General features: G+C 39.3%; 1 protein-coding gene across 1 annotated transcript; it reads left to right on the forward strand.

Moving 5' to 3' along the window:
* On the forward strand, window positions 1-25,099 carry LOC110954283 (calpain-A-like). Its single transcript, XM_051958068.1, has 22 exons — window positions 1-237; window positions 3,412-3,481; window positions 3,563-3,681; window positions 5,479-5,612; window positions 5,708-5,894; window positions 6,933-7,007; window positions 7,200-7,285; window positions 7,574-7,648; window positions 7,792-7,952; window positions 9,345-9,502; window positions 12,065-12,076; window positions 12,177-12,385; window positions 12,525-12,564; window positions 12,727-12,795; window positions 15,750-15,807; window positions 15,891-15,952; window positions 17,100-17,168; window positions 17,327-17,405; window positions 18,391-18,507; window positions 18,740-18,792; window positions 24,698-24,814; window positions 25,047-25,099. The coding sequence occupies exons 1-21, from the start codon at window positions 1-3 to the stop codon at window positions 24,728-24,730; spliced, it is 2,103 nt and encodes a 700-aa protein (XP_051814028.1). The 3' UTR covers window positions 24,731-24,814; window positions 25,047-25,099.
* The last annotated feature ends 928 nt before the right edge of the window (window positions 25,100-26,027 follow it).

The raw sequence follows: 26,027 nt of genomic DNA on the forward strand, positions 1-26,027 counted from the left end.
ATGCCTCCCCCCGGTGTGTGTCTGAATATTATGGAGGCTCGCAGCAAACAAGACGGCTATGGGAAGATCACCAGCCCTGAGAGGTTCTTTGGCCAAGACTTCCAGCAGCTGAAGCAGTACTGTCTCATCAAAGGAGTGCGCTACATCGACGACATGTTCCCCCCTGACAAGAGCTCTATTGGTCAGGGGTTATTGAGCCCCTCTGACCTGAGCCGTGTGGTGTGGCTGAGACCAGGGGTGAGTGTTTGGAAATGGTTAACCGCAGATAAGATCCCATAGCATACTAATGTTAATGTAATGTTGTTAATATGAATTGATTCAGTTATTAAAAACATAGTGTAACACTTGTGATGGAATTATGTTACCTTTAGGTGGGCTAAGGGCTAGGCTATGTAAAGGTTCGGCTCTGGGAGCTGCGAGATTAATGAACACGAGGCACACAGGAATTTGTTACCGGTAATGTATTTTAAAAAAATAATCAACAAAAAAATACTTGAATACATCAAGCCAAAAACAATCACCAAAATAGCAGAACAAAACAATAACCGAAAATCTGAGTGAGAATAAATCAAACATTCACCTGTAATTCAGCAGCTTCACTTTTAACAATTAAAAGCGACAGTGCTATGTTCAGTTCGACAATTCAATGACAGTAAATTCAGGTGAGCATGGTTTCACTGTTGCCAATGGTGTTAATCAAACAAGTCCACGAACCAGACAAAACAAATCCAGACAGGGTGAATCAATCTATCTAAGCAAGTTCTACCACACTGGGGAAGGGATGAAGCTGTGAGGCTTGAGGCCTGCCAACAGTGGGGTGGATGAACCTAGCCAACTGTTTTCCAGTTCAAATCCTCCATAGAAGCCTAACCTGTTCAGCAGACAGGCTTCATTATCATTATCATCATCAGTCACTCATCATATTTTCCATTAGTTATTGCTCACCAACGTTCAGCACAGCATGGGTTCAGATAGGTGGCATCCAGAAATCCAAAAGCATGGTTCCAGTAGTGAAGGCCTGTTAGTAGTGATGTTACGCTCAAGCCAGTTTGCTCGACACAGTGCCGAGCTTTTGAAGCGAAAGTGTTCCAAGACGGTGTTTCGATCCCTGCTTCAGCACGCAATCACGTGACTATCAAGAGCGAGGCCTCGTTACGTCACATCACGTGTCGCAGTGTTTCGCGTGAACTTTTAAGGGGTCGGACATTTCAATCTGTCCAGGTCTTAAAAGGCATAGGGGTCTGATTCACTCCTCAAATTGTGGGTTTTTGAGAGGAGGAGATCACGCTAGTGCATTTGCCATTTGTCATTTTGAGAGAAGTTAGGGAGAGTATACATTTAGTTAGAATTTAGTTTAGATATATCTAGTTGCATTTCATACATTAAATAACACACTGATACATATGCATAGATTCACTCATACACACAGATTCACACATACACAACACACATTCATTCATAGAAACACACTACACATATATTCACACAAACATACATATATAACGTTTCAAAACATTTATTGCAAGTACACAGCAGTGTGAGACAAGCAGTCCTGAGGCTTTTTCAATTTTTTCCACTTAGATGCAGTTCTGACACAGGACCAGCAGATGTCACTCTTCTGGTTGTGTCAAATGCTTCAAAGCAATGTGTCATTCTTGAAGCAGATGTGTCAAAGTGGTTCATTGCTTCATGAAGCTTCGATTTCACCACCACTAGCTGTTAGCATTGGCATGAGCATTAGCATGATACTAAACAACTTTTAACATGCTTAGCAAGAGTTTTAACTTACTTCCTCCTTGATGGAGGAGGTGTCCAGGCTTGTGAAATGTGAATGGTTTCCAGAGATGAGTGGTGTGGGGTGATCCTGTTGTTCAATTTATTCTGTGTGTGACTGAATGAAGCTGATATGCTTCAAACAAAGGAATGGGGTGGATTCCAGGTGGGAGAGACACTGCTGGTGATTGGTTCAGGTGTTGTGACTGACAATAAGGAGGTCCAGTAATATGGAAGTGACTGACTGTGAGTGATTGTGACTGGCAGGTGTCTGTTCATGTTGGAATTCTTGATGGCCAACAATGAACTATTACAGAGTGACGAGTGACTATTGCAGAGTGAGTGCTACAATAGCACACTGTAGAGATGCAGTTCTAGTAGATTGTTCTGCATCCAGAAGCAAAGTGACTGTTTAAGTAGAGTTTGCATGTTGTCCCCATTTTAAACATTTGCCTCCCACAGCACAAAAACTGGGTTTCTGGCTAAGTGGCACAGCACGTGCAGTTGTTTGACATATTTTAAATGACATACTGTGGTAGCATCTGGTTTAAGGAATACTTTCTTTTACACCTTCTGGAATCAATTCTAGAAACACTTTCAAGCCTCATTTTTCATTCAGTGGTTGTTTAAAACAGACAAAGCAATTCTTGACATGCTGTAATTATGGGGTATGTTTATCTTCCCAGGAGGGAAGATGCAGTGGCGGTTTTTTTGCACAAGCCAACTAGGCAGCCGCCTAGGGCGGCAAACTCAAGGGGGCGGCATGATGAAGAGGGGGGAAAAAAATCATTAAATACAATTCCCTTCATAAGCACGCAGCTGAGTAAGCATCCATTGACACTCTGATAGTGTTACCTTACATAACAAATGGCGCCCTCTTAAGGTCAAGACTCAGAGGTGCGCCCTCTGCTCTCTGACCAACGAGTTCGTGTGTCGTCATCCCCCCCCCCCCCCCCCCCCCCAACAGGAAAGGCGAGATTACCGGTGACTGGGCGCAACAGACTGACTTGCCTAAGGAGTCAATAATGCTAGAACCGCCACTGGGAAGATGGAATGAAAATGTTGCCTATTTTTAAAAGACAAACTTTTCAGCATTTTTTGAACTCTTTGAAACATTAACAGGACAGATATAACAGAACTGATTCACTATGAAGCAGTAGAACAGCAACACATAAATAATTGAAAATTATGTAACCCAATGTACAGTTTAAGATCTTAATGAAACACATATCAAAACAGAAGTTAATTTGTGCCAAGTGCTCTGTGATGTGGAGAAGGAAGTCAAAGGTGTAAACTCTGCTCTTGAACCAGTAAGTTTAGATTTTGGCTCATATGGCCAAAATGGCATATTAATCAAAGCCTTCAATTTTTCTAAGTTTAGGTAAATGTTGTAGAAAGAACAATAAATTACATGTGGTACTATATGCCCTGATATCACGCTCAAAGTAATAAATAATCTGAAAACATCATGCTCAATTCCATGTCATACTGCAGGGGAAGGATGGAAATACATTGGAATTAGTATTTCAATGTGTTTGTGCACATTTATTATAAGATTGAAACCAGAGGAAATATGTATATTTGCTTTTATTTATTTGTTTAAGTTTTGTTGGTACATGAATTTCTCTTTTGTTTCAGAAAATTGCTGCTAATCCGTCCTTTGTACTTCATGGTATCTCCAGGTTTGACTTTGGTCAAGGAATACTTGGTAGGAAATTTCTTCATTCTCAATCCTTCATTTACTCTTGTGCCTATCTGGTTTACTGATACATGAATGTTTTTTGAACAGGAGACTGCTGGTTTCTTGCATCTCTTGGAGCTTTAACATTCCAGAATCACATCTTTGGCCAAGTTGTCCCTCTCGAACAAACATTTGATCAGAGCTACTGCGGGATATTTCACTTCAGGGTAAATGCAAACAACACAACTGGTTATTTATGTTAATGCATATATTTTCAATGAACACTGCTTGAAACCAGACTTTCTGAAACAACATTTTATTAGGCAGGTGCTTGTGTTCTTTGTATATAATGGTCCACTAGCACAATGTCATCTAATGACAAATTACTTGATTCAACATATTTGTTTAATTTATAATAAGTTGTACAAAGGTAATTCTAAATGCAACACCTCAGGGTGCCTTTAATATTATTTAAATCTGTCCAGATACTATTGCTCTATGAGGCCAGAGGTCAGCAAGCCAAAGGTTCTGCCTTTTCCTGCTGCTCAACCTAGGCTGTACCTAACATGAATGACTATCCTGCCAGTGGTGCCCAAACGTTGTCTGCTCTATGTTATTTCTTTAGTGCTGTGCCTGTTTGCCAGCAAGCTTCTCCACCACATCTGCCTCTAGGAGGAAACCATAGTCTCCCTAAACTGGGCAAGGTCATGTAGTTCTGAAAAGTCTGCACCTATTACGCTGTTGTTTGGGATATCAGAATTGCCTCTCTGGTCTTTGCAGATGACATTGTACTCTTGATATCAATGTAACATGATCTGCAGCATGAACATGGGATGTTTTGGGGCAGAGTGTGAAGTTACAGTTATAAAAGTCAGCTCCTCCACGTCTGAGGCCAAGTCAAAAAATGGAAGGTTGCATCTTTATGGTTATGACTTTATTTCTGAGCGAGGTCATCACGAATAAGGCTAAAATGAAATATAGTATTTCCAGATGGAATAGTTTAACATTACCAGCAATGCAGGCTGTTGAATCACCTGAGCATACAGTCAATCAATATTCCTACCTTCAACTATGGTCATGAGTTCTGAGTGGTGAAGAAAGTAGTTACCTAACTCAGCTTGTTTCATTGGCGGGGCTCACCCTGAGAAACAAAGTGAAGAGCTCAGACAGCTGAAGACAGTTCAGGGTCTAAATGCTGCTCCTTTTTGTCTAAAGTGGTAACTGCTGAGATGAGTTGGGCATCTTATCAGAGTGCCACCTGAGTTTCTCCCAGTGAAAATTTCTGGGCATGTAATGTATTTGGAGAATCCAGGGTTTACCCAGGTCATGCTGGAGATGGAGATGGAAGCACTGCTGGGTATATAGATCTAACTTGGTTAGCCTGCTGACACTACGACTCAAGCAGATAAAGGATAAAAAATGGAGGAATGAAGGATGTGGTCTCCTAAAGATTGGCAAATAGTGTTAATCTATCTGGGGCGGCATGGCTTAGTGGGGCGGCATGGCTCAGTGGGTAGAGTGGCCGTCTTGCAACCGAAGGGTTGCCGGTTCGATCCTCGCCCCGTCGTGTTCGAGGTGTCCCTGAGCAAGACACCTAACCCCGAATTGCTCCTGATGGGGTCGTGGTTAGCGCCTTGCATGGCAGCTTCCGCCATCAGTGTGTGTGTGAATGGGTGAATGTGATGTATCATGTAAAGCGCTTTGGGTACCTTGCAGGTATAGTAAAGTGCTATATAAATACAGACCATTTACCATTTAATCTGATGTGGTATAAACAGTCTCAAATGCTCTTGTACTTATAATTGAACAATTATTCACTGAAATTTCAAACACAATATAAAACAACATGAAGCTATTTTTGACCACATAAAACATTTTCTGGCAATATTATTTGTCAAAGGAAGACTATTGTTTTGACACAGAGCTTACTACATTTAGTAGCTTGTTCTACTTTCACATCAGCAGTCAAATGGCAGTAAATTAATCTATTTTTTATGCATATTTCAAAATTCTTAATTATTCAGTTCTGGAGATTTGGGAGGTGGGTGGATGTGGTCATTGATGACAAGCTGCCTACAATCAATGGTGGACTGATCTTCGTTCACTCGAAAAACCAAAATGAGTTCTGGCCTGCTCTGCTGGAGAAAGCCTATGCCAAGTATGTAAAGAAAAGGATGCTCCTTCTCAGACATAAATGAGCTTCTTTTTTCTGGAACATTTCTAAAATGATGAAATAATCTCTGTTTGTGTCAGGGTATGTGGTTCCTACACCGACATGAATGCTGGAACTCCTGCAGAGGCTTTGATGGATTTCACTGGTGGCGTCCACATGTGCATCCTGCTGTCAGAACCTCCTCCAAACCTGTGGGAGCTGTTGTGCAGAGCTGGTCAGTCCAAAACACTGATGAGCTGCGGTACGCATAGAGGAGTAAGTACAAATGTGCAGAACACACAGAAGCAATGACAGTGAATTATTCAGAGAAATGGTAAAATTTTTTGGTCATTTCAGGAAACATTTTCTCCTATTGAGCTAACAAGCAAGCCTCAACTCTATCATGCTCCAGCCATTGTACCTGCCTGTCCTTGTTTAAAGGAGTAATGATTAGAAATTCTCTCTTTTTTGATCCAGAATTTAGTTCTGTTATATTCAATCTTCTGCTAAATAAACATTTATAGTCAGACCTAAATACCTTCTCCTATTGCTTTATTCAACAAACGCGCAGAAGCTATCTCACACATAGTCTTTTTTGCTGGTAAATTAGGACTGAGCTCCAACAATTCTTACTGAGCTAAATGAGAAGAATGTCACCATTTTCAGGTCTGTTAATTTAAAATGAATATAGCCAAGAGGTGGCTAGTGGAGCTAACCTTGAAAAAAAACTTTGAGCAGAACCCGGCAACCTACCCTTGTAACCTAAAAGCACTTCTCTTTTTACAGTCTTTTAACAGACAGCTCCTATAAAAGAGATGTCTGTAAAACTGCTGTCATGTTCTTGTCATATACGTGCAAGGTTTATCAACTGAGCAGGAAAAGGCTACATGTACAAAAGAGAACACAATAACGTAAGCATTTTTTTTCAAAGGAATGAGCTCCATCAGCAAACACCTGAACTAGTTCTTTTAATAATCCATGGCCAAAAGCCTCCGATTTCCGGCCTTTTTGTTAAGTTAAGCTCATCAGCCACTGGCCTCACATTTACCTGACACCTAACTATCAACAAGGTAGAAGATGACCTGATTTCCCGAAGTATTGTAAAAAATGCTTTAAGTTCTTTCAAACTTTAACTTTATTGGTCTTAGATTTAACCATTAGTGAACCACTTCGACATTACATGGATGTGAAAATCATTTTTCTTTTGTTTCATAAAATCTTTTCTCAAGTTTCACAACACTGTGTAGTTTCTTTCATTTTGCATTTAGTTTGGAAAAAGTGTGGATTAGTCCGTTTTTAGCAATGATATGTGTTTGTGGCTTTTAGGCGACATCTGCTAACATTGTGTTACCAAATGGACTGGTCCAAAGCCATGCCTACACTGTGACAGGTGTCAAACAGGTAACGTACTACACTTGAAGATGGAAGTAAATCTGATGCCACTTCTCTAATACCGATAACAAAAATATACCAAGACATACGTACTGTAACAGTTTACTTTTCTAAGCTTTTGCTTATTATGAAGTAATTTATGGAATTTTGCATTCATTGTACATAATAATGAGGATTTCCCTGGTGATGATTGGTGGTCAGATGGTGAGTAGAGGGCAGCTGGTAAACCTGGTGCGTTTGTGGAACCCCTGGGGCAGAGGAGAGTGGAACGGAGACTGGAGTGATCGGTAAGCACAGCTCCCCACTCAGTCATTGCTCTGAACTTAAAGATGAATTTCACAAGTATAGAGTAAGTTGTGTTTTAAAACTAGACCATCCAATCAGTGTAGACTGGAATTAGTTTTGAAATTTGGCAATTGCACTGTTATTCCTTACTACTTAAAAGAGAAATATCCATCAAATGTCAGGTGCTATGTGATCTGCTTCCCAGGGTGCTGCTATTGGATAGGCTTTACCCTGACGACATGTGTTCAAGCCTGTCTCTGAAAACTGATGATGTTATCTGTTTCTTCAAGGTCACCTTTGTGGCAAACTGTGAGTCCTCAAGATCGAGAAATGTGTCTTTCAGTAGCTGATGATGGCGAGTTCTGGTAAGCAAATTTCGTCAGATGGCAAAAGTGAAACACAAGTCTCTCATAGATTCTGTACTTCACAAGCTAAAGGTTTCGTTTTGTAAAAAATATATACATCCAAAATAAAATTAAATATCAAAATTCACCTCCGTTTTTACTAGGATGACCCTGGAAGATTTCTGTAAGTTCTTTGCGGATCTCGACATTTGCGGCCTGAGTCCAGACTTTCTTGATGGAAGCTCTTCTTGTCTCTGGACGACCTCCATGTATGAAGGCCGATGGGTTGCAGGAACCACTGCTGGAGGCTGCATAAATAACAGAGGTATTCAGATAATTAAATAAGATTTCACACTCTTTGTAGAGCATTAGATGCAAACTGTTAATATTCACTTTTAATAAAACGTTTAAACTTTAGCACATTGCAGACAATTAATCACAATATGGTTACTGGCCCAGATGAATAAACAATATAACTGAAATTGTAGCAATGTGTTCACTATGTTTCAACAGAACCAAGATATTGACACTGAAGTTAGCATTTTAGATGGATGGGAATCCCAGTTTTATTGTTTACCTTGTATCAGTTGCAGCCTTGAAACCAGTAAATAATACAAACCTCAATTACAGTGATAATCTTGTTGAAATGCAAAGTTCTGCAGGGAAACCTTGAGTTCTTAAAGTCATATTGATGTTACTTTGACACTTACCACCGGCCTGAACATTATTGCAACCCCAGCACAAACCCATGACTCCACTCCCCAACAGCAGCAGCCCTCAGTGTCCAGCTCCGTGCATTAAAAAGAGCCCAAAGCTTTGACTTGGTCTTCAGACTCCCCAGATTTCTTTTTGATTGAGCATCTGATGCAGTGGGTGAAGCTGATCCAAAGATACCCAACCTCAAAACCCATGGGACCCAAAAGATGCCATTGTCTGAGTGTCAGATACCATAAGACACTTCTTTGAGTCATTTATTCTGAGCTGTTAAAAGAGGCGACCTACACAATATTAAACAGATAGTTTTAATGAGTGTATGTGTGTAGTCATGAACTTGTCAGTGTAACTGTGCAATTTTTTTTATTTTATTGGATCTGCGCAGTTAAAGTAACACTGATCAAGGTTGCTCCGCATATCTTGAAACAAATCCTAACATCACTAACAACAGGTGGAATAAGTTATTTATTTGTTAACATCAGAATATTTATTATCCCTCTGGGATGACAGATCGAAACAAAAGTTGATATGTAACTGTAACAACATAAGCGCTAAGCAAGCACTGCTTTAAGCAAGTTATGTATGTTTGCTTCATTCCTTTATTTTTTGAAGGTATAGCAATCCTTAACATTGTAGCATCAGTGGTCACAAGCAGAGCATTAAACTATTTCAGAGCTCATCCTTACCTGGAGCACAGTAATGCACTGCAAACTGTTAAGTGATTAAAGATAAGACAAAACCACAATGGAAGAGTGTTTTACAGTTTCTTATCTTAGCACTGGGTGTTCTGACTAGTGATAAACATGGTGCAGTTAAAGTAGAACAGCTGCATTAAAAAGATTTCTCTTTCCAGTGACTGTGATACACAACTCCAGCTCATGCAACTACTTGACTTTACATGTTATAAAATAAAGCCTAAGTAAACATTTCAGAAATCATCTGTACTTATTTTCTATGATTCATTATTTTATCTCATGCAAATCAACTTTTTTATGTCTTCCAGACAGTTTCTGGACTAATCCACAGTTTCGAGTCAAGATTTCTGGTGAATACTCAGAGAAAGAGGGTGAAAAAAATATCCTGGTGTCTCTCATTCAAAAGCCTGACAAGAGGAACAGACGTCTGGTGCAAAACCTGCATATTGGATTCACTATATTTGAGGCAAATAGTACTCTTCATTGTTTATTATGGACACATTGTGCATACAGACAGCATGTAAAGTAGGTGCAGATGTATTAACTGAAAACTCTTCTTGTTGCCTTGACATAAGAAAACGGCACACAAGCTTGCCGAATGGGAGCTGGTGGTTTATTGTGTCGGATCGCATGAGAACTGCCTCTAAAAGGCGCACATACCTCTATGCCACAGACGATGATGCGTTCACAGACCACTTAGTGTGGAAAATTACATCCACATTCATGACATCTCCCCCTCTTTTTTGAGATAATGGCAACCATACTATAATTATCAGTCCAACCAGTCTCATTAAACTGCAGCCAGTCCATGCTGAAAACCCAACACCACGCTGTGGGTTTACCAAAAGTAAATGACAATATTCTTACTGTCAACTTTAACTGGATTACAAAATTCCATTTAGTTTTTACCTCCCGGCAAAACTGCGTTTGCCAGAAGGTATTGTTTTCACCTGCATGGTCTTGCTTGCTTGCCTGTTTGTCTGTAACACTTTGTCTGTAACACGCTGGCTAGGCACTCTTTCTCTATTTGCGCGTACCTGGTTTCTGGATCCCGAAGCCTCCTGGAGCAGTACGCAACTGGCTTCCAATCTTCTCCATGCTGCTGTAGCAGGACCCCTCCGAGCCCATAGCTGCTGGCATCAGCCGACACCATTATGGACTTGGTGGCATTGTAGAAGGTGAGCACAGGTGCAGATGCCAGGGCAGATTTTAGTCTTCTGAAGGAGGATTCCTGCACTGGACCCCACTGCCACTCAGACTTAGTTTTGAGTAGTTTATAAAGTGGTTGTCCCACTGTGGCCATCTCTGGAACAAACTTGGCTAATTAGTTCACCATGCCAATAAAGCATCTAAGCTAGGATGTCATCCATATACACCTCTGTGCCTTCTAGCCCCTGCAGTGTCTCCGTCATCTTGCACTGAAATATCTCCAGAGCGCTTGATAGTCCAAATGGAAGTCTGCAAAAGGCATATCTCCCAAAGGGAGTAATGAAAGTGGTTAGTTTGCGACTGTCTTTGTGTTGTGGGATTTGATAGAACCCGCTTGCTGGGTCCAGGGACATGAAGACTTTGGATCCTGAGATCCTTGGCATGATCTCTTCCATTGTAGGTAACACGTATGTCTCTCGTGCTACTGCTTTGTTCAGCTTTCTCAAGTCCGTACAGCATGTCACCTTGACTTTGTTGGGCTTTAGGACTGGTACCATTGCTGCACACCATTCAGTGGGCTCAGTCACTTTTTCTATGATGCCCTCTGTCTCTAATCTCTGTAGCTCCTTTTTAACAAGGGCCATGAGTGGTAGTGGGACTCTTCTAACCACACGGACTGCGTATGGCTGCACATTGTCTTTGAGTAGGATTTTCACAACTTGTATTTCTTCTTGAGTAGACTGAATGTTTTGCCTCCAATGACACTTGCACCTGCCCCTGTATCTATTTTGAATGGCAGGGGAACATCATCAGTGTTCAATGTGACAGTCCATTTATCTGAATTAGCAGAGCCAGTAACTTCTCCTAAAAACTGGTACTGCGTGCTTTGACTGAGTTCATTGACAACTTTAGTACGGCATACGCGTGCCCAATGCCCTTTCTTATTGCACTTTTTGCATAAACTTTTAGCTGCTGGGCATTTCTTTTTATCATAGTGCTGTGTGCCGCACCTACCACAGTTTGATGATTCTCCTTGAGTGCTTTGTGTGTCCTTTTTGTGGGGTACTTTCCGACGCCCGTCGCAAGTAGCAGAAATGCTAGCTACTTGCAGCTCCGGCATGGGACTGCTAGCTTGAAGGCTAATTTGTTTAGCAACCTCTTTGGACTGTCATACCTGCTGTATAATGTGAGCCATTGTCATTTCTGAGACAACTCCACAACGAGTCTAGCGCGGATGTGTTCATCCCTCTTGTCGCCAAAATCACAGTTCTCCACCAGTTCATAAAGGACTCTTACGTACACTTCTGCCCTTTCAACCCGGTCTCACGGGGATTCGTGAAACTGTGACGTAAGTTTTTGTTTTGGTTTCGTGCGCACCAACACGATGTCGTCATGTTTTTCGTGCAGCTCACCACGAACGAAACCGGCTGTGGTAATCACATCTGAAAGTGGTTTATACCGGCGGTTTATGCCGCCGCGGCCGCTGCCGCCACCGCAGCCGCCACCGCGGCCGCCAGACATTCTTTAAATTCCTATGCAAATTCGTCGGATTCATGACGCCGACGGACAGCTTAGATTCGGCGGATTCATGACGATCTAAGCTGTCCATCGGCGTTTGCGGCCGATGCCGCGGCCGCCGCTGCGGCCGGATGTCCGGCGGCCGCAGCAGCGGCCGCAAACGCCGATGAAACAGTAAAGTCAAAGTCCATATAGCGAGGAAGGTTTGAGTATAGATCAAAGTCTGTTTTTGATAATATTACCGTAATGAAATTTGATGATCATTTCTTCTAAGTGTATAAATATTTCCATGTTTCCTGACATTATTTGACATTTCTTTTTGTCCCCCCAACATGAACAAATTTCATGGATTTCTTTGAAGATGTCTGAAGAAGTAAGAAAGTTTTACATCCCAGTCCTTATTCACAGTAAAATTGCTCCAGCAGGTTTATTAATTGATATTACAAAACTGAAATATGTGTGTGTTATTGCAGCAGGCAACACAGAGAGGCAAATTCCCAGCGTCCTTCTTCAACACCCAGGCACCTGTTGGCCAGACTAAAACGTATTTTAATGCCCGTGAGGTGATGGAGTTCATGATGCTGAAGCCTGGTGAATACCTGATTGTTCCCTCCACCTTCAATCGCAATGAGTCAGCCTCCTTCGTCCTGACTATTCACTCCAAGATACAGACCCAGTGCTAGTATGTTCACACTCACCACGCTATATCACATAATATCATACAATTATTACAACTTGCATAACACATTACTGAATATTTAGATGACAAAATTCAAAAACACACAAATCCTGTCTAAAATGCCTTTGGGTTCTCTTTACAGTGAGAACTCTAATGACCAAATGCATGAATCAGCTGAAAAGGTGGGTAAGATTTCACAAAATCAAATGTGTTGGCGTTCATTATATTTTTGATGTTATGTTGCAAAATTATTATGTGAAATATAGTGTTTTGCCATTTATTTTAATTTAGAGAATAAATTACTAAATATGTTTCCCATATTCTCTTCTATGTTCAATTCTCAGCGCAAGAAGGTCAGGAATGCACAGGAGGATGAAAACAAGAAAAACTTTTTCCGTCAGTACTCTGACAAGGTAATTTAAAATCAACATGTGTCTAACTAGCATAATTGTAGTCTTTGACTTGTATTTTATTAAAATGTTATTAAATTTAACGGTAGCACTTTATAATAACTATACACTATTAAGCATTAGTTAAGCATTGGTTAAGCATAATTTCAGCATTAGTTAATCCTTAAATCCTCATGAACTCATCATGAATTCACCATTAGTAATGCATTACAAAGCATTAGTAAAGACAGTTTTAAATGTTCAACCAACACATTATTAAGCATTAGTTAAACATTAGTAAAGTGCTTAATTCATCGTTAACTCATCATTTGTAACTAATTAGTTATACGTGCTTAATTAATCATGAATTCATGATCTGTATGACATTTATTATGCATTACTAAGCACTTAATAAATCCGGTTAAAAATGTTTTGTTGCTCATTGATAATCTCAGATGTTAATACTTTATAAAGGGCTAGCAACTGTGTTAGTATATGATTTACAAACACATATTCATCCTCAATGAATAACTTATTAATGCGGTTACTACTCATTAGTTAAGTATATTCCGTGAGCCCATCTAAAGTGAGGACTATCTATGCTTTATAAAGCATTTATAAAGGACACAGAAGCAAAGATATACAAAGTGTCAGTTTTATTGGTCCCAAACAATACAAGCTCTTTTAAATACACACTTTAAACAAATACAATCTATAAAATTTCAAGTAAACTTGACAAACATCTTCAAATAACAACAGTCTGTGATCGTATAAAATAGAAAAATAAAATACAAGCTCTTTTAAATACACACTTTACAATCCTTAACATTTCAAGTAAACTGGTGAACTATCTCTTCAGGGCACACACACACCAGAGGTAAGTGGCTGCCTGAATCTGGGATTCCGCCAGTGCATTTCAATGGTGTGCCCTTGAAGTGCACAAAGTGCTTTACAGTAAAACAAATATACCGTTTTCAAATATTGCAAGATAACACTAGATAATTTCTGCAACCTGTTTGCCTCTACGATCAGCTGCCATCTCCCCAGCGTGATATGGCTCTCTCTCCGACTTCCGCATTTCAGAAAAATTTAAAAAAAAAAACGCGCGGTCTCGCTCTCCAGAACCGCGGAGGAGGCTGGGACTTGTAGGACTCTGGGACGTGTAGGACGCTACTGCGCATGCTTTTACCGTCAAAAATGCTAGTGCGCATGCTCCAAAATCCCAGAGTCCCAGAGTCCTACAAGTCCCAGCCTCCTCCGCGGTTCTGGAGAGCGAGACCGCGCGGGTTTTTTTTAATTTTTCTGAAATGCGGAAGTCGGAGAGAGAGCCATATCACGCTGGGGAGATGGCAGCTGATCGTAGAGGCAAACAGGTTGCAGAAATTATCTAGTGTTATCTTGCAATATTTGAAAACGGTATATTTGTTTTACTGTAAAGCACTTTGTGCACTTCAAGGGCACACCATTGAAATGCACTGGCGGAATCCCAGAATCAGGCAGCCACTTACCTCTGGTGTGTGTGTGCCCTGAAGAGATAGTTCACCAGTTTACTTGAAATGTTAAGGATTGTAAAGTGTGTATTTAAAAGAGCTTGTATTTTATTTTTCTATTTTATACGATCACAGACTGTTGTTATTTGAAGATGTTTGTCAAGTTTACTTGAAATTTTATAGATTGTATTTGTTTAAAGTGTGTATTTAAAAGAGCTTGTATTGTTTGGGACCAATAAAACTGACACTTTGTATATCTTTGCTTCTGTGTCCTTTATATATGCTTTATAAAGCATAGATAGTCCTCACTTTAGATGGGCTCACGGAATATACTTAACTAATGAGTAGTAACCGCATTAATAAGTTATTCATTGAGGATGAATATGTGTTTGTAAATCATATACTAACACAGTTGCTAACCCTTTATAAAGTATTAACATCTGAGATTATCAATGAGCAACAAAACATTTTTAACCGGATTTATTAAGTGCTTAGTAATGCATAATAAATGCCATACAGATCATGAATTCATGATTAATTATGCACGTATAACTAATTAGTTACAAATGATGAGTTAACGATGAATTAAGCACTTTACTAATGTTTAACTAATGCTTAATAATGTGTTGGTTGAACATTTAAAACTGTCTTTACTAATGCTTTGTAATGCATTACTAATGGTGAATTCATGATGAGTTCATGAGGATTTAAGGATTAACTAATGCTGAAATTATGCTTAACCAATGCTTAACTAATGCTTAATAGTGTATAGTTATTATAAAGTGCTACCAATTTAACTTGTTAAAAAGTGTTTCAAACATCAAGTGTGAATACCAATTTCAACAATTTAGATAGTATGTGTGTAGAAAAGCTGTGCAATATCATCGTTTATCTTATCTTTAAAGCTGCACTCAGCTGAGATTTATCACCCGGCTGTGCAGTGCACTTCAAATATATGATGTCTTTTAGTGAACATTCATTTCATTGTTTTGATTTTACATCCGGTCATTTTCATTATTAGTACAAGCTTACTGTCCTCATTGAATCTTGAGTTCACTAAAACTGTGCCTTTTTTAGTGGACCAAATAGCCCCTAAACAGATATATTTCCCTCAGTAATTGGAGAATAGAATAGAATAGAATAGAATAGAATAGAATAGAATAGAATAGAATAGAATCACTTTATTCATCGCCGAAGGGAAAAGAGAGTAAGGAGTACAGTGAATACTGGACTTAGATTGATCTGATGCATAGAAAGCCAATTCAAATGGCTGCATGTGTACCTCCACGTCTTCTGGATGTGTAAATACCAACTATTTGCAAACATGTGACACATATTGTCCAACATCTGATGTTTGATTTGTAGAATTCTGCGCTGTAGTCTTCTAGGATTTAGTGCCTTAGCATAAAAGATCATTTTATTTGCTCTGTTTGCACATGGCTGACGAACAGCTCGCCAATGGAAGAATAATCTTATTTTCACTTCCAGTATGAAGAAGTGGATGCTGAGCAGCTCCAGAGGCTTCTAAATGAAAATATCCTCAAAGGTTTGTACTTTCAGTACTCTAGAGTGGTTCTCTATAAGAGCTGTAAGGTGTTTAATGTCAACACTTTTTTGTGTTCTATTTAGGAGACTTGAAATCTGGAGGCTTCAGCATTGATGCATGTCGCAGCATGGTTGCTCTGATGGATGTATCCTATTGTAATGCATGAGACTTTCCTCATGGGGCACACACTTCTAAAAACAAACTCACATTTGGTTTTCTTTTCTTCTGAAGAAGAAATTCTAAAAGAAAATGTGCATAAATGTAGTTGGATAAAGCATAAGATGAAACAAAACAATCTGGCCATAAGTAGATACTGTATTAGTGAATTCCAGTTGAAAACTAAAAAATGGTCTGTTATTAAAACCTTGGAAATTATGACAAATTTCAAATCAATATGGCTGAACAACTGGTTTGGACAATCTCAAAAACTGCAATTCTTGAGGGGTGCTTCATTTCAGCAGGTATAAGGAGGGATAAACCATAAATGTGCAACAAGATATTGGGCACCCAAAGGTCATCAGCAGGTCTGAACTGTAAGAAGAGCTGCTGTGGCACAAACTGCAGAAAAAAAAATAAGGATTGGTCCATGTGAGTGTTGGAACTAGACCTTGGAGTAATGGAAGACAGTTACTTCATTCCAGTGAATTGCAGTTTATTTTACATCACGTGAATTGTTTAGTACATGTGTGTCATTTACCTGCTGAAGTGATGGGATTTGATGTACTGTGGAAAGAGACAAGTATGATGCTCTGGGTAATGGAATTTTGACATTTCCACCCACTGTCCCTAAATAGTGTTTTAGACCAAGCCCTCTTAGTGGCAGCAGTATTCTTTGATGGCAGTGGCCTCTTTTAGTGGGATAGTAAACCCTGCCACACTGTACACATTGTCCAGAAATGATGTGAGGAGTTCATGGTGTTGCCTTGATCACCAAATTCCCCAGATGTTAATCTGATCAAGAATCTTTAGGACTTTGGGAACCCATGTTAGTGGTTTCACCTTGTGACTTTGAGGAATATAGAATCTGTTGCTAAATGTCTTTGTGGCAGATCTCACCAGACACATTCAGAGTTCTTGTAGACTATGTGTTTCAGTAGGTCAAAAAGGTTTTGTCCTCTTACAGAGAACCCACACCACATTGGTGGTCATTGCATTTGGCCTCTTTCGTATGAAAGGAGTTTGCATGGAAGATATGTCAAATCTAGCTGCTGTTTTGTGATACAATACAAATAATTAATTTTAAAGTCAGACTGAGGTGTGCACTTTTGTTGCCTTAATAGTCATTAAACAAGACATCGATCACAGGCAAACTGAACGGAGGGGAATTTGTTCGTCTGTGGAACAAGGTTGTTGCCTACAAGGTAAGAGCAAACAAGTCAAGCTCAATTATGTCATTCCAAAAAAAACATTGTTTTATAATCACATTCATTACTTGATAGCAGCTCAATTGTTGTATCATTTATACATTTAAACATTGATATGGGTGATTCTCCAAAAACCATTTCTTTCTCTTTACCAGGACATTTTCTACCTCATGGATGTTTCACGAACAGGAACGCTGTCTCTGACTGAGCTGAGGAATGCATTCATAGCTGCAGGTAGACCAGCTAAGGATTCATGGATTCCCTTACTAATGTTCCCATACCCTATATCCATAAAACCTCACTGTTTCTAAAACAAGATGGGATTTTTATTGTTCCTGTTTTGTGTGAGGTTTGACTATCAGTCAGAGTTTCCATTCTAGCACAATACACCCCCAAGTTTTTGTTCAAGTTTTTCTGCCTGTCAGTACCTGTGTTCTGCTTCAGGAAGCCTGAGCAACATTGAAAAGTACTTCAAGTTCCTAGACTGAACGTGTTTTAAGATACATAGACTCAGCTGTTTCTTTTAAAAAGCAGCTGAAAACGTTTTTATACAAGCAGGCTTTTAGTTGAGAGAGGGCTTTTATGTGGACAATTTTATGTGATTTTACGTGTGATTTTACATGTGCGATTTTATGTGTATGATTTTTATGTGTGTGATTTTATGAGCAATGTGGCTTCACATCATGGGGGCTTATTTTACTGTAATTTTATGTCTTATTTTTCTTTTTCTTTTAATGTAAAGCACTTTGTCATTTTTATATCCATGAAAAGCGCTATATAAATGAACTTTACTTACTTAACAACTTCAGCCGCAATCCACTTATTTTAGCTATGCATGTAGTTCAAGAGCGAGCATTTACAGACACAGTAAGGTCCTTTCCAGAATTTAAAAGTTAGAAGTAAGTGTCTCCTAAGAAATTTGTATTTCATTTTACTCTTTAAAGTATTTCCTAACATCACAATCTTTATGCAGTCAGGGATAAAATTAGAAAGCATTCAGCTCCAGTTTGATCTCTTTTACAGATCTTTTTAAATGATAAGGTCTTGCAGATATTGTTGGGATTGGATGAATGACAGAATAAGTGGAATGTAGGTCCAAACAATGTCCAATGGAGAGGTTAACTTTGACTTAGAATTACATTTATGAAAGGTATGGAAAGTCATTAAAGAATAAAGTAATTTGCCAAACTCCTGAACTGTCACTGTATGTGTTTGGCAGAATTCAGGGTCAGTGATGACATGCTCAATCTGATGGCTCTGCGCTATGGCGCTTCCTCTGGTCACATGACACTGGAGAGCTTCATCAGTCTCATCCTTCGCCTGGACTGCATGAACAGTAAGTGGAACTAATGACAAAAGATTAATAAATGTGAACAGAACTGATTTTACAAAGGTGAAATGTGCTTTCAGAAGTACATTGGTGTCTTTTGAGCAGGTGAAAGTGTAATACATTTCGGAAATTTAGAGTTTTCCTTATAGAAAACAGAATGTTAAGCTTCCAACATTTTGTTACCCTTAAAGGCTGAGCAAAACACAATGTGGTTTACAATCTGTTTGTTGATTGACAGAAATCTTCAGAGAGCTGTCTGATGGAAAAGGCATGAACCTTCAAGAGTCTGAGGTAATTTAAAGTCACCTTCTTAATTTTTTTGATACCTTTTGTAAGAAATTTTGGGTGCTTGTTATGTACTTATTCAGTCATTAATTCAGTCCTGTTAGTCTTCGTATCACTTCTACCACCTACCAGCGATTCTCAGTGCCCCTACTTGCTCAGTCTAACACCCCACCTCACCAGCTGTCACTTGAGCTCATTTGTGTGGTTTTGTGCCACAGCTCTCCAGCATTTTGCCTCTCAGCTTTGCCCTGCTTTGTTTTTGAATGTTCGCCTGCACTTGGGACTGATCTACCTCAGCCTGCTCCCTGTCTTTTGTTTCTCTTCCCTTTATTTTTATAATCATGTTCCAGCTATTTGTGAGTAAATCTCCCTCGGTTTTTTTTTTAAACCTGCCTCTGGTTTCCTGCTTCTTGTTGATCACAACTGTTTAACAAAGCTGCACTGCAATAATAATGTTAATAATAATAATAATAATAATAATAATATCTCTGTCTTTATTTCCAGTGGATGTACATTTCAATGTACACTTAACCCAGCAGTCATCTGGGAAAAAAACAAACAAATATTGTTCTTTTTATTTGTCAAATTGCACAATGAAAATAATGACTGATTTTTTGGCCAATGAGCCACTGATACAATATATGCCAAAATGGAAAGGCACTTTTAGAACATTGTCAAGATATTACAAGGCCCATCAATATGAAAAGAGAACCAATCTACAAACATGACGACAAAACACCTCCATGGACTGAAGCTGGAACCTTATTTTCTGTTAGATAGATAGAAATACTGCAGTCGTTATGTTATTTGTAGAATCATGTTGTAAATGTATCCCTCTGTGTTTTTCAATAACTCATTATCCACCGCATGATTGGAACTCAATTTAACTACAATATTCACACTGAACAGTTCCAACAATGTTATAAATAAAATAAAGCTCTATAAGAACATGTGTAGATGGTTATTATTGCTGTTGTCACTGATTGTGAAGATGCACTAGTGGAACATTCTGACCTTTACTCAAATACTTACTTCAAATGAAACCGCTAAAGAAAACAGAGATCTTTGTCAGTGGGAGTTTCAGCTTGGGAATTATACTGAGAACATCTGAGGGTGCAGTGTTTGTTTTGGCTGTGTTTACAATATTGTTATTTCAAGTGTGGCATTCGTGACACATCATTGGCAGGGAAATGTCAGCCTGTTGGGGATCAACATGTTAAAATCTTCCAGATTACGTTTTGCTGTCTTGCTGTCACTCAAATGTTTACAGATCACTGAAATACATGATGACAAGCTCAATCAGGCTAATCATTCTTGAAGGGGTAAAAGAAACCAACATTTTCTCACTAAAGAAAAAAGCCATGAGAGAGAGAATCAAATTTCCATCCATTCTCTATACACTATTTAATCCTCACTGGGGTCGCCGGCTGCTGGAGCCCAAGGGCGTAGGTTTGGTCTCAACATTGGTAGGGACGATATAACAGCATAACCTGCATGTACACTTTTTGCTGGCGACGGGACATTAATAAGACCAAACAGATTGGGTGAACGGGGGTCAGGGCTACATTTCTCACGAATATGAACCTAATTAATTGATAAGCTAAATGATCAATGCAAAATAAATCTGTATTGGCTTATACTAACTTTCATGTGTATTGGTTCAGGTGATACACCATTCGATTCAAATTTTTGTTTTCAAAAACTACTAAAGAAACATTTTGAAAACTTCCTCTGCTGTGTCCCTTCTTTCTCTCCCTCTCTTAGTTGCTGATGTGTTACCTACGTAAAAATGAAAAAAGTTAAAATTGTTATTTTCATGGGAGAAAGTAATTTTCAAAATGGGGGCGTTCCCCCTTGCTTCATATAAAGGAAATTTACAGTGGCTGTTTTTTTTTTTTTTTGTGTGTGTGTGTGTGTGTGTGTGTGTGTGTGTGTGTGTGTGTGTGTGTGTGTTTGTTTTTTTGGGGGGTACTATTTAACCTATACATGGAACTACATGTTAGCCTACATTGTCCTTCACCACAAGAGTAATACATTGCTTTAATTGGTCTCTTTCATCTTCTTCTCCCTTATTTTCATCTCTAAAGTGCATCAGTGGGTTGAGCAATTATGGAAAAAATCTAAATCGGGATTAATTGAACTTTTTACCTCGATCATGATTAATGTAGATTATCTGAAAAAAATGTCTGCATAGGCTTCAAATAATTTTTTTAAAAATAAATAATATAGAAAATAATTAAATACATTTTAATTAATAAATAATTGCACTAATAGGTATTTGGTTTCAAAAGTGTAAAGTCACAACATGCTCTAGCCTTCTTTCCTTCTAAACCAGGCCGTTTACAAGAAGAAAAGCAGCAGCATGTGTTTTTTTTTTTTTTTGACTGTCAGCACTTTCCTGTGAAACACAGACTGGGACCTCTCTCTCTAAGCAGCTTCTTGCTCACGTTTTTCTGGTTCTATATTTTCCAGCACAGTTCACTACATTTCTCACAGTTTAATTAACGTTAACAGTAGAAAACACATACAGGAGGACAATTCTCTCTAAGCAGCTTCCTACTCGAGTTTTGCAGGTTAGCAAGTTCACACAGTTTAATGTTATGCTAACTCTGATGCAGGTCGGACTTTCAGTAGCAACATTAGTGGTATGTTCCCCACGTCCACAACATTGACGTCTTTTTACATTACTTACAGTGTCGTCTGCTGCTGCTGCTGGCCGAAAAAAACTTCTAATATCCCTCCTCTTCGAAGGGGGCGGAGAAGGCAGCATGTTTATTTCTTGTGTATTTCTGTTGGGGCTGTGTGAGTGTGCATGTGGGTGGCGAGGGGGGTCCAAGTCATCAGCCGGCACATTCAGCAAGTGAAAAGGGGTAAATGTAAGTCTGAACCTGGTCTGAATATAATGAAAATAATTCACTTAATAATGGTAGGTAGGGTTAATTCTATCCTTACAACATATGGGAAGACAATCAAAATTACCTATATAACTGAACTCATTATATAATGCAAATAAGGTTGCTTAAAAGTTGGTGGGGACAATTTGAGCCTCTTGAAAAGTTGGTAGTGTTATGTCCCTACCATCCCTATGCAAACCTACGCCCTTGCTGGAGCCGATCTCAGATGACTTAAAGTGAAGGCAGGGGACACCATGGACAGGTCACCAGTCAATCACAGGGCTACATATAGAAACAAACAAGCACACTCGCATGTCTTTGGACTGAGGGAGGAAGCTGGAGCATCCAGTAAAAGCCCATGTGTGCACAGTACAGGGAGAACATTGAAACTCCATGCAGAAAGATTGTAGGGAGGGACGTGAACCGGGGATCTTCTAGCTGTTTGGCAAGAATAGTAACTTGTCTTTCTTAGTACCAATGTTTATTTCTTTCTTTTGTTTAGTTTTCTCTTTTTTTTACCTTCAGTTTATCATGAATAAAATGGATTATTGTCTATTTTACGAGCTTATTGTAACGACTAGAAACTGAGAAGAGCATTTGGTCTGGTTATTGTTAGCTTCAAGAGAGGTTGTTCAGGAGAGAACAGAGTGCTTGGTCATCCTGTCTTGGGTCTCTTGGCCCTTCTGCAAGACAACTGGGAAGGAGAACAACCACCACAAAACTTAACTGATGTTGTGGATGGCTTTAAGAATAGACTGTACAGAGCCCAGCTTGGTTATTATATGTGATAGCTACTCCTACCATGTTGTTATGTTAACCTGTTGAAGCCAGTTATCTGGTTCACATCCAGCTTACTTGTTGGTGTCTGTGTCCCTTCAGGCTGTGGCAGAGCAAGGTGGGGAGGACTTGTTAGTAGGGATGGGAATTGATAAGAATTTAGTGATTCCGATTCCATTATCAATACTGCTTATCGATCCGATTCCTTATCGATTCTCTTATCGATTCTCATTGGGTGAGGGCATGAAAAAATACAGATGGGTTTGTTTGCTTTGACTCTTTAATATCGTCAACTTTGGACAGAAGATACAGCATATCTGCACTTATAAACTTTGGTAGATTAACAATTTTTGTGCAGAATGTACAGGACCTGGAGGAGATTATCGTTACCTTCGACATGTAAAGCAGACGACGCCGAGACGTTAGCTCCGCTCCTGCTTTTACCTGGATGAGGCTCACCTGCGCTAAGTAGCGTATCAAACGCGGTACATTTCCGCAAACTAATTGAATGCTGGGTGGACAGATGTTTGAGCATATTGGAAGTATTTCCGCCCTTTGCCCTGGTGTCGTCTTTATGAGTGAAATATAGCCACACTTTTGAGTGCTTCTATCGGGACGCCATGTTGGAAAAGTCCAGAACCTGCGTGTGACGTCATCATGTTTTTGCGACGTAAGAGGAATCGATAAGCGGAATCGTCGGGCAAGTAAACAAACGATTCGTAGGAATCGAATTACTGGGAGCCGGTTCTCAAAAAGAACCGGTTTTCGATTCCCATCCCTACTTGTTAGGCCCTGTTTAGACTTTATTTTATGGTTGTATTCAGAATTTGGAGTTCCTATGAAATTTGGAGGGTTTGTTAGGTCATTTAGAGGTGTTGAAACAAAGTCAATTAATTGGCTTGATTAGGCATTCTTGCCGTCTGTTTGTGACATTGAAACTAAGTCCCAAATCATAGGCCAGAGTCCAAACCGCTTCTTCAAAGATCTTCAAAAAATCACCAAGAGCAGTCAGCATTCAATGGAAGGACGATACTGACAGAAAATACAAGAGTAGTTCTTAGCAGTGATACCACCACAAGAAAAAACAGATATACTGAGCTGTGCATCCTCTTTTATGCTATGAGAGTTCGTCAGTTTTCCATGGTTAGAGGGTATATTTATGGAGAGATAGTTTTGACAGTGGGCCTGGGATCTTTCTGCATGGAGTTTGCATGTTCTCCCTGAGCATGCGTGGGTTTTCTCCGGGTACTCCGGCTTCCTCCCACAGTCCAAAAACATGCTGAGGTTAATTGATTACTCTAAATTGCCCGTAGGTGTGAATGTGAGTGTGATTGTTTGTCTGTATATGTAGCCCTGCGACAGACTGGCGACCTGTCCAGGGTGTCCCCTGCCTTCGCCCGAGTCAGCTGGGATAGGCTCCAGCACCCCCCGCGACCCTAGTGAGGATAAAGAGGTGTATAGAGGATGGATGGATGGATAGTTTTGACACCATGATACTTTTCTAAATCTATTCGTCAGATGTTGATATCAGGTTATCATATTTCACTAATAGGTCACACTTTACAGAGAACATGTGCATTGGGTTATCATTAGGTCATTTTTTACAGGAAACATGCACAGATATGTTCAGGCTCGGATCTTTATTGTTCCTGTTTTGTGTGAGGTTTGACTATCAGTCAGAGTTTACATTCCAGCACAATACACCCCCAAGTATTTGTTCAATTTTTTCTGCCTGTCAGTACCTGTGTTCTGCTTCAGGAAATCTTAGCATCTAAAACAAAATCGAAAAGTACTTCAGGTTCCCAGAATGAACATGTTTTAACAACTTCAGCCGCAATCCACTTATTTTAGCTATTCATGTAGTTCAAGAGCGAGCATTTACAGACACAGTAAGGTCCTTTCCAGAATTTAAAGTTAGAATTAAGTGTCTCCTAAGAAATTTGTATTTCATTTTACTCTTTAAAGTATTTCCTAACATATCAATCTTTATGCAGTCAGGGGTAAAATTAGAAAGCATTCAGCTCCAGTTTGATCTCTTTTACAGATCTTTTTAAATGATAAGGTCTTGCAGATATTGTTGGGATTGGATGAATGACAGAATAAGTGGAATGTAGGTCCAAACAATGTCCAATGGAGAGGTTAACTTTGACTTAGAATTACATTTATGAAAGGTATGGAAAGTCATTAAAGAATAAAGTAATTTGCCAAACTCCTGAACTGTCACTGTATGTGTTTGGCAGAATTCAGGGTCAGTGATGACATGCTCAATCTGATGGCTCTGCGCTATGGCGCTTCCTCTGGTCACATGACACTGGAGAGCTTCATCAGTCTCATCCTTCGCCTGGACTGCATGAACAGTAAGTGGAACTAATGACAAAAGATTAATAAATGTGAACAGAACTGATTTTACAAAGGTGAAATGTGCTTTCAGAAGTACATTGGTGTCTTTTGAGCAGGTGAAAGTGTAATACATTTCGGAAATTTAGAGTTTTCCTTATAGAAAACAGAATGTTAAGCTTCCAACATTTTGTTACCCTTAAAGGCTGAGCAAAACACAATGTGGTTTACAATCTGTTTGTTGATTGACAGAAATCTTCAGAGAGCTGTCTGATGGAAAAGGCATGAACCTTCAAGAGTCTGAGGTAATTTAAAGTCACCTTCTTAATTTTTTTTGATACCTTTTATAAGAAATTTTGGGTGTTTGTTATGTACTTATTCAGTGATTAATTCAGTCCTGTTAGTCTTCGTATCACTTCTACCACCTACCAGCGATTCTCAGTGCCCCTACTTGTTCAGTCTAACACCCCACCTCACCAGCTGTCACTTGAGCTCATTTGTGTGGCTTTGTGCCACAGCTCTCCAGCATTTTGCCTCTCAGCTTTGCCCTGCTTTGTTTTTGAATGTTCGCCTGCACTTTGGACTGATCTACCTCAGCCTGCTCCCTGTCTTTTGTTTCTCTTCCCTTTATTTTTATAATCATGTTCCAGCTATTTGTGAGTAAATCTCCCTCGGTTTTTTTTTAAACCTGCCTCTGGTTTCCTGCTTCTTGTTGATCACAACTGTTTAACAAATGTAAGCAAAAATGCATCATTTATTAACAGCTGCACTGCAATAATAATGTTAATAATAATAATAATAATATCTCTGTCTTTATTTCCAGTGGATGTACATTTCAATGTACACTTAACCCAGCAGTCATCTGGGAAAAAAAACAAACAAATATTGTTCTTTTTTTTGTCAAATTGCACAATGAAAATAATGACTGATTTTTTTGGCCAATGAGCCACTGATACAGTATATGCCAAAATGGAAAGGCACTTTTAGAACATTGTCAAGATATTACAAGGCCCATCAATATGAAAAGAGAACCAATCTACAAACATGACGACAAAACACCTCCATGGACTGAAGCTGGAACCTTATTTTCTGTTAGATAGATAGAAATACTGCAGTCGTTATGTTATTTGTAGAATCACGTTGTAAATGTATCCCTCTGTGTTTTTCAATAACTCATTATCCACCGCATGATCGGAACTCAGTTTAACTACAATATTCACACTGAACAGTTCC

Source organism: Acanthochromis polyacanthus, chromosome 1 (genome assembly GCF_021347895.1).
Source record: "Acanthochromis polyacanthus isolate Apoly-LR-REF ecotype Palm Island chromosome 1, KAUST_Apoly_ChrSc, whole genome shotgun sequence".
NCBI classification, from domain to species: domain Eukaryota; kingdom Metazoa; phylum Chordata; class Actinopteri; family Pomacentridae; genus Acanthochromis; species Acanthochromis polyacanthus.